The sequence below is a fragment of the Mytilus galloprovincialis genome, chromosome 6 (assembly GCF_965363235.1).
Source record: "Mytilus galloprovincialis chromosome 6, xbMytGall1.hap1.1, whole genome shotgun sequence".
Taxonomy (NCBI): domain Eukaryota; kingdom Metazoa; phylum Mollusca; class Bivalvia; order Mytilida; family Mytilidae; genus Mytilus; species Mytilus galloprovincialis.
Window position 1 is genome coordinate 81,574,387 of NC_134843.1, and position 10,330 is coordinate 81,584,716.

At 31.6% G+C, this 10,330-nt stretch overlaps 1 protein-coding gene across 1 annotated transcript in view; it reads left to right on the forward strand.

Annotated features, from left to right (window-relative positions):
* Positions 1-10,330, forward strand: part of LOC143080484 (uncharacterized) — a 63,469-nt gene that overhangs the window by 36,517 nt on the left and 16,622 nt on the right. The window contains exons 24-25 of the mRNA XM_076256338.1: positions 5,393-5,594; positions 6,427-6,578. Coding sequence (XP_076112453.1) covers positions 5,393-5,594; positions 6,427-6,578 — 354 coding nt within the window. The remainder of the gene's footprint in view (positions 1-5,392; positions 5,595-6,426; positions 6,579-10,330) is intronic.

Genomic DNA, 10,330 nt, shown 5'->3' on the forward strand with positions numbered 1-10,330 from the left:
AAGATTTAATTATTCATGAAAAATTTTCTTCGGGTGAAACTGTTAATACTTTAATTATCTACATCTGCCACAGTATTTTCTATCCAATATACAAGGAACATTAGCTACAAATTGGTCATTGTACTTTCAAATTATATACATTTTACAGACTTAAGAGGTATTGGGTGAAAGTAACGTATATAATGTATATTCATCATTTAACACCATTTGAATGCATTTAAATAAGTTGGTACGAGTTAGCAATGGTACGAGTTTGCATTGGTACAAGTTTTTTTTTAGTGGTACGAGTTTACAATGGTACAGGATAACTATAATTCGATAAAACACAATAAGTACATGGCTCATACACTTGTAACGGGGATTGGCTATTCTTTAAGTTGAGTGACTATTCAGATTGTTACATTTTGCATGTGCAGTTGAATTAGTTAAGAGATTAATACTATCCAGCTGTACCAGGGTTACTGGCCAAAAATGCTTGAGACTCCCGCATGTTCATATTATTTTGCGGCAGTATTCTTGGATCTATTTTTTTCCTCTTTGATCTTTTCAATTTTGGCCAAATCTCATGCATTTGTTTAATGAAAATTTGGCAGAACTGCTATACATGTGTCAATGAAAACTATGGCAATCGAATCCCTCAGAGCATTCTGCTCTTTGATTATATCATTTTTTCTTAAATTGAAGTCCGTTTTGACTAACTTTAATATTGATATTATTAAATACGCTCAACATGAAGTAAACGGAGATGCTTGTTGAATTGATAATAAACTTACAAAATTGAAATAATTTATTATTGTGCCGATTACGGAGCTCTCGAAAGTCCGATTTTTGTATCAATTTTCTTATTGAAATCCCAGGCACTTGTTTCTATCCATTGGAAGACCATCAACGAATATGTCCGTAAATATACGTTGATAGGGGATCTTCCAATATGAATAGAAACAAGTGCCTGTGATTGAAATCCGTTTTGACAAACTGTAATATTGATTTTATTAGATACGCTATGTTCATACTCAACATGAAATATACGGAGATGCTTGTTGAACAAACAACAGTGAAACAATGTATGGTTATACAGAGATAGAAAGTCTCCTTATTCAATAACAGGACTTTATAGCTCTTGTGTCATCAGCAGAACTTACAGATTGTTCCTTATCTAGTCTGCTAGAGCTATTTCATTCACCTTGTCATTAGGATAAAAACCTATTATCTCTTGTTGCAAAACTATTCAGTGTTGCAATATGACATGTACAACCACTCAGTACAGCAGAGGTGGAGAAAATATTCTCTCAGGTCAAATTGATAAAGACAAGTCACAGGGCAAACTTGAAAACACAGACATTAACAAAAATATTAACTGTAATATTAAACTGTGATGAAACTAATGTGTGACAACCTTCTTCAAAAATAAAAACAGAAGATTTGTCATTGTTGTTTAATATTTATTTGCATTTGAACTCTTCTTTGAAAAAATCTGTAGTTCTGAAAGAGAAATGAATATAGTAATGTCTATTATTGCTATCAGTTTGATTTTAACTTATATGTTCTATAAATAAATGATTTTAAAACTGGTATATAATAGCTATTTAACTAAGCTACATGCTTGCTAAAAATATGTCTTTATGTGGTAATATTAAGTATTTGATTTTTTTCAGTGAGAACTCGCTAAAGTGCCCTTTTTAAAATCGCGCCCCTCTATTTTCAAATCCTAGCTGGAACACTGTCTAATAGACCTTATAACTATCACTGAAGTATATAACCATGCATATTCTAAAAGACCTTATCGCTATCACTGAAGTATATAACCATGCATATTCTAAAAGACCTTATCGCTATCACTGAAGTATATAACCATGGATATTCTAATAGACCTTATAACTATCACTGAAGTTTATAGCCATGCATATTCTGAAAGACCTTATCACTATCACTGAAGTATATAATCATGCATATTCTAAAAGACCTTATCACTATCACTGAAGTACATAACCATGGATATTCTAATAGACCTTATAACTATCACTGAAGTATATAACCATGGATATTCTAATAGACCTTATCACTATCACTGAAGTATATAATCATGCATATTCTAAAAGACCTTATCACTATCACTGAAGTATATAACCATGGATATTCTAATAGACCTTATAACTATCACTGAAGTATATAACCATGGATATTCTAATAGACCTTATCACTATCACTGAAGTATATAATCATGCATATTCTAAAAGACCTTATCACTATCACTGAAGTATATAACCATGGATATTCTAATAGACCTTATCACTATCACTGAAGTTTATAGCCATGCATATTCTGAAAGACCTTATCACTATCACTGAAGTATATAACCATGGATATTCTAAAAGACCTTATCACTATCACTGAAGTATATAACCATGGATATTCTAATAGACCTTATAACTATCACTGAAGTATATAACCATGCATATTCTAATAGACCTTATAACTATCACTGAAGTATATAATCATGCATATTCTAAAAGACCTTATCACTATCACTGAAGTATATAACCATGGATATTCTAATAGACCTTATCACTATCACTGAAGTATATAACCATGGATATTCTAAAAGACCTTATCACTATCACTGAAGTATATAACCATGGATATTCTAATAGACCTTATCACTATCACTGAAGTATATAACCATGCATATTCTAATAGACCTTATCGCTATCACTGAAGTATATAACCATGGATATTCTAATAGACCTTATCGCTATCACTGAAGTATATAACCATGGATATTCTTATAGACCTTATCGCTATCACTGAAGTTTATAGCCATGCATATTCTAAAAGACCTTATCGCTATCACTGAAGTATATAACCATGGATATTCTAATAGACCTTATCGCTATCACTGAAGTATATAACCATGGATATTCTAATAGACCTTATCGCTATCACTGAAGTATATAACCATGGATATTCTTATAGACCTTATCGCTATCACTGAAGTTTATAGCCATGCATATTCTAAAAGACCTTATCGCTATCACTGAAGTATATAACCATGCATATTCTAAAAGACCTTATGGCTATCACTGAAGTATATAACCATGGATATTCTTATAGACCTTATCGCTATCACTGAAGTATATAACCATGGATATTCTAAAAGACCTTATCACTATCACTGAAGTATATAACCATGGATATTCTAAAAGACCTTATCACTATCACTGAAGTATATAACCATGGATATTCTAAAAGACCTTATCGCTATCACTGAAGTATATAACCATGGATATTCTTATAGACCTTATCGCTATCACTGAAGTTTATAGCCATGCATATTCTAAAAGACCTTATCGCTATCACTGAAGTATATAACCATGCATATTCTAAAAGACCTTATGGCTATCACTGAAGTATATAACCATGGATATTCTTATAGACCTTATCGCTATCACTGAAGTATATAACCATGGATATTCTAAAAGACCTTATCACTATCACTGAAGTATATAACCATGGATATTCTAAAAGACCTTATCGCTATCACTGAAGTATATAACCATGGATATTCTAAAAGACCTTATCACTATCACTGAAGTATATAACCATGGACATTCTAAAAGACCTTATCACTATCACTGAAGTATATAACCATGGATATTCTAATAGACCTTATCACTATCACTGAAGTATATAACCATGGATATTCTAAAAGACCTTATAGCTATCACTGAAGTATATAACCATGCATATTCTAAAAGACCTTATCACTATCACTGAAGTATTTAACCATGGATATTCTAATAGACCTTATCACTATCACTGAAGTATATAACCATGGATATTCTAAAAGACCTTATCGCTATCACTGAAGTATATAACCATGGATATTCTAATAGACCTTATCGCTATCACTGAAGTATATAACCATGGATATTCTAATAGACCTTATCGCTATCACTGAAGTATATAACCATGGATATTCTAATAGACCTTATCGCTATCACTGAAGTATATAACCATGGATATTCTAATAGACCTTATCGCTATCACTGAAGTATATAACCATGGATATTCTAATAGACCTTATCACTATCACTGAAGTATATAACCATGGATATTCTAATAGACCTTATAACTATCACTGAAGTTTATAGCCATGCATATTCTAAAAGACCTTATCGCTATCACTGAAGTATATAACCATGGATATTCTAATAGACCTTATCGCTATCACTGAAGTATATAACCATGCATATTCTAAAAGATCTTATCGCTATCACTGAAGTATATAACCATGGATATTCTTATAGACCTTATCGCTATCACTGAAGTATATAACCATGGATATTCTAAAAGACCTTATCGCTATCACTGAAGTATATAACCATGGATATTCTTATAGACCTTATCGCTATCACTGAAGTATATAACCATGGATATTCTAAAAGACCTTATCACTATCACTGAAGTATATAACCATGGATATTCTAAAAGACCTTATCACTATCACTGAAGTATATAACCATGGATATTCTAATAGACCTTATCGCTATCACTGAAGTATATAACCATGGATATTCTTATAGACCTTATCGCTATCACTGAAGTATATAACCATGGATATTCTAAAAGACCTTATCACTATCACTGAAGTATATAACCATGGATATTCTAAAAGACCTTATCGCTATCACTGAAGTATATAACCATGGATATTCTAATAGACCTTATCGCTATCACTGAAGTATATAACCATGGATATTCTAATAGACCTTATCGCTATCACTGAAGTATATAACCATGGATATTATAATAGACCTTATCGCTATCACTGAAGTATATGACCATGGATATTCTAATAGACCTTATCACTATCACTGAAGTATATAACCATGGATATTCTAAAAGACCTTATCGCTATCATTGAAGTATATAACCATGGATATTCTAATAGACCTTATCACTATCACTGAAGTATATAACCATGGATATTCTAAAAGACCTTATCGCTATCACTGAAGTATATAACCATGGATATTCTAAAAGACCTTATCACTATCACTGAAGTATATAACCATGGATATTCTAATAGACCTTATCGCTATCACTGAAGTATATAACCATGGATATTCTTATAGACCTTATCGCTATCACTGAAGTATATAACCATGCATATTCTAATAGACCTTATCGCTATTTGGAAATCTGCTCCATTTGACCCAAGAATCTGAGCCACTTGAAATTTTGACTTCATACAACAATCACTTTTCCATCACGGCCTCAGATATTTTCTGTTATGACGTCAAAATTTTACTGGAAACTTTTTGATGTCCATTAATGGTGGACAAATAGCTATAAGGTGTATAATTCTCTTATAATTTTATTTTGTTTTCAGACAAAAAGCAGAGAAACATTGATAAGCTACCTTGTCTACATCAAAGACCAGACAGATAAGAACAGCTCATTGGTCAATATGGATGAGTTAGCTAATGTTGCCATAGTGATGACCAATCAGGGTGAAAAGAATCCCCAAAAGGACAATGTTCATTTCACACCTGTATATGGAAACAAATATAACTTGGTTCAAACATTCCCAGGTATTGTATAATTTGAATAAACTTTAAGATAAAAAATCATTGCGATGTTCAGTTATTGCGGAAAATGCAACAGTATCAGGTTTGCAATAATAAGAACTCACTTTAATATTTTCAGAAGTAATATTTCTTCATAAATTTTTTGCAATTGCTTTAGGATTTGTCTTTTTTGCCTGAAAACAAGGATTTGCAATGGTAAAAATAAATGCTCACATTATTTTCTGTATTAACAGTATTTTAAAGCTTACAAAATATGTTCAATGAATTATTTTGTTATAAAAAAAAATCAAATAATTCACAGTAAAAGAAATTGCAGTAAAAGCAACTTTATCAATACATGTATTTTCAAGTTAGAAAATCAGAGTGCTAAGTTTTCCACCACAAGACTTATGAGGGGGTCTCATTGGGGGGTTCTGATCTCGGATCCCGCTTTCTGTTTTGTCAGATTCCCATATCCCGCTTACACTATGTATGTAACCAATTCTCATTCTGTTTGTAATTTCCCGTGTCCCGCTAGACTTCATTTCTCGTTTTCAAGGCACAATAATTTGACAGTTACATGTCACGCTTACACCCCAATCAGACCCACTTATGAGATTGATTCAGATGTAAATGAAAAAGAAAAATTTGGGGAAATGAAAAAAAAAACCTTTTTATTCAGTTTAATTAAATGATATAGTTTACTATTGTTTTACTGATATTGGAGAAGAGATGTATAAATAGTTTAATTAATATTTGAAGAAATCTTTGTGGTACAATAAATTGCAATTTTGCAACCAAATATTTCAGACTTGATTACATTTTTAGTCTATCACAATTGTATGTATAATTTTAGGTTATGACTGGATCCTGTTAGACAGTGTTTATATACAAAACATGGCCAATCAAGTTGAAAAACAAAAATGGCACAAGTTTTTCTCCAGACTAGGTGTCACTGATTTCATCACTGTTAGACCTGTACAAGTAGAGCTGGATTCTGAATCAGTGGTATGGTTTAAAACATAAACTTTACATTCTTAACGGAATACTTTTGAGTTAAAGTTTTTTGATAAAAAATAATTATTTATTGGGTAACAACTGTTGTAGATATTTGTGGTTCACTTAAAATAATCAAATTTAACATGAAACATAAAAATCTTGATTATTTTACACTATTGGTAGCTCCAATGTACTTATTTAAAGTTACTTTTCTGCAATAGATCAATATTTGTATAATGCCATTCTTCAATTAAAAAATTTCACTGTTGTACAACAAACACAGATAAAAAGATGACAGTAAATTGGTGTAATTATAAAAAAAAGTTGTGTTTACATTTTCAAAGAATTTACCAAGTTTACCCTGTCTCTTTGTACTTATCCTTTTTTGTTAACATTTTCTTGTTAGATTAATATATCACAGCTTTGTTTTAAATTTATTCTAGCTGTCTATTTTATAAATCTTTAAAGTGGAGTTATCTCCCATTGGGAATAGTCCTTAATAAGATTTATTAAGTTGTGTCAGGGTCTCAACCCTTTGACATTTTTATAGTTAAAGTACTCATATATATTACACAAAAAAAACATTTGAAATAAAGTTTCAAATAATCCCCACCATTAATTAGTTAAGTAGCTATAACAAACTTTTAAGTAGCTCATGCAGATACTCTTATCATGTCTATATTGTAAATCCAAGCAATGTTCTGGCAATAATTATACCTCACGCAACAAAGTTGCATAGGGTATAATGTTTTTGACCCGTCCGTCCGTCCGTCAGTCCGTCCGTAAGTCCTGTTTCTTGTCATCGCAACTCCTCTCAAACCACACAACAGAATTTCGCGAAACCTTTTCAGATAATAAGGACATACTATGTAGTTGTGCATATCGACGGGAAATTGCGATTCAATTTTTTTTCTAGGAGTTATGCCCCTTTGAACTTATTTACTTTAATGTACTACTGCAACAGTTTGTCATCGCAACTCCTCTCAAACCACACAACAGAATTTCACGAAACCTTTTCAGATAATAAGGACATACTATGTAGTTGTGCATATTAACGGGAAATTGCGATTCAATTTTTCTTCTAGGCGTTACGCCCCTTTGAACTTATTTTCTTTAATGTACTACTGCAACAGTTTGTCATCGCAACTCCTCTCAAACCACACAACAGAATTTCACAAAACCTTTTCAGATAATAAGGACATACTATCACTGGTGGTAAGCGGATGGTCGTAACTAAAAGTTACGACCATCTGAATATGGGAGACAACTCTAGGGATAAGTTTTTCTTTTCCGATTTTCGTGCAGTAAAAGGTTCATTTGAGTCAAACCGCTTGTCTCATATACACATATCGTGAGTGCATTCTTATTGAAACCAAATTTGACACATAAAATCATTCCAATTTTCGTAAAATAGTCATTCAAAAATTCGAGAATGATGGTCGTAACTTTAACTTGTGATGGTCGTAATGTCAACTGTAGTAATTTGGATGATGGTCGTAACCGACACAAGATGGTCGTAACTTTGAAAGATGACCGTAACTCAAGTATTTAGACGAACTTTTATCAAGCTATTTTAAAAGTACTGTGCTCATGCATAACCATGTTAATAAACTCAGTTGTTATATAAAGTTTACTACAAACAAATATTATTTCATTTATTACTCTGATAATGGTATGCAGAAATTAAGTTAAAGAAATATCAATCATACATTTTTGATATGTTCCAAACAACCATCATTTAGGAGAAACAGTGAAAACTAATCAACTCGCATTAAGCCAAATAATGTGTTAGGGTTGAGTATTAATATATTTTTACTGTACGTTAAGGCATAAAATTGTTGAATATTTGCTTTCAGATTTTTTTTTATTTACGACTCTTTACTTTCTGCAATCATGTCGGCAGATGAAATTATTGACCGTACAATTTTGAACAATCTTCTTTAATTTTTAATCAGCTATTGCAGCTTTTATAAACCATTGGCTTTTGGTGAATCATGATTAATGAAAATCCACAAATGCCTGGTGTTTTTATCATGTTGTCTTTATTTTTTATCGATTGCATGACGATCTTGCGGTATATCATTGATAATTGTTCTAAGTATTGGTTCAGAATAAAAACTTAATCCATGGTGTCGCAATGAACATTGTGTTAACCTAGAAAGTATGAATAAGGTTGAGATATTTTACAATGCTACACGCGTTGAATTTAAGAGTAAGATCAAATATCAGTAGTTTGTTGACAGGATAATATTACAAGGTAGAACTAAATGTACTGCGGCAAATATTACATACATATATGCAGGTATATATTTTACAATGATACACGCTTTGAATTTAAGAGTAAGATCAAATATTAGTAGTTAATAGCCAGCCTTGTAGCTAAGATAATATTACAAGGTAGAACTAAATGTACTGCGGCAACTATCACATACATATGCAGGTTGAAAATAATATTTATGTTATATGTTTATATTGTATGAATGTACTCAGATTTAAAAGACCAGCACACTGAGTTGAAGCATAAAGATCTATATTTTAAATATTACCCTGGCTACAAGCTATGTATGAATACTGTTTGCTGAAGTCCTTTTGCTGAAATTAAAAAAAAATACATTATCATCAGCACATAGTAAACAATGTGAATTGCTGACCCCCATATTCCTTAGAAAGAAATTTAAGGATCCATACTGTGAAGGATTTTTTTTTAACTCGTGTAGAAATTTTGACTCTAAATATGCCTCCTCTAGTAGTGGAAAGATGATCCCAAATTGTCAAGCCTGTGCCAGTATCTGATCATAGACTTTGCAATGACAAAATACAGAGTGAATCTACCGAGCTAAGAAAGATTGGCAAAATGTGTTTCTCTTTCGGTAACACCAAGTAAATGTTTACAAAATTCAATGCGTAGTCTTTCTTAAAGAATCTTAGGATAAGCCTGATCTACATTTTTTTGCTGAAGTTGAAAAAATGGCAAGATCATCAGCATATGTATAGTAAAGAATAGGCTGATCGTGAATAAACAACAGCTGGATCAGGGGAACTTTTAACACAATCAGGAAGTTCATTTATAAAAAATTTAAACAAATTCGGACTAAAATTGTCTCCCTATTTTACTCCAACTTTAGTTCTAAAGAGATCTCTTACCATACTCTTAACTATATTCAATAGCTTAAGTTTTATCCTCGGGAGAATGACAGTATCAAAAGCCTTCTGGAAATCAACAAAGCAGGCAAACATTCTACCTTCTTCTGTATTACAATACTTATTTATAATAGTTTTTTTTTTTTTTTTTTTTTTTTTTTATTTTTTTTTTTGTAAACCAAATTACCAAATTTGGCTCTCATCAATTCCTCGATAGTTATTAAGATCGGATGCATCATTCCCTTTATGAATTGGGAATAAAAAAACGTGTGGTCCAGGGTTCATGGTATTTTCCATAAGAAAGACAAAGATGTATAACGGATAGCATGGTACCAATAGGCGTTTTCAGAATTTTCTAAAACCACGGGTAATAATCATACCTGAACTTCGAATTTGCACCTTATAATCAGCTTGACTATATACCAAATGACAATACGACTTCTCAAAATCCAGGCTAAGAATAAGATGTATGTTGTTAAATTCGATTACGGACCTGCGAATTCGCGGATATGGTCTTGTCTCGATAACGATCCACATAACATTATTTTGACTCCTTACTTATGCTCTTTCGTCTTAAAGTATCAATTTTAAATTGTAGATTTTTCTTTTAAATTCCACCT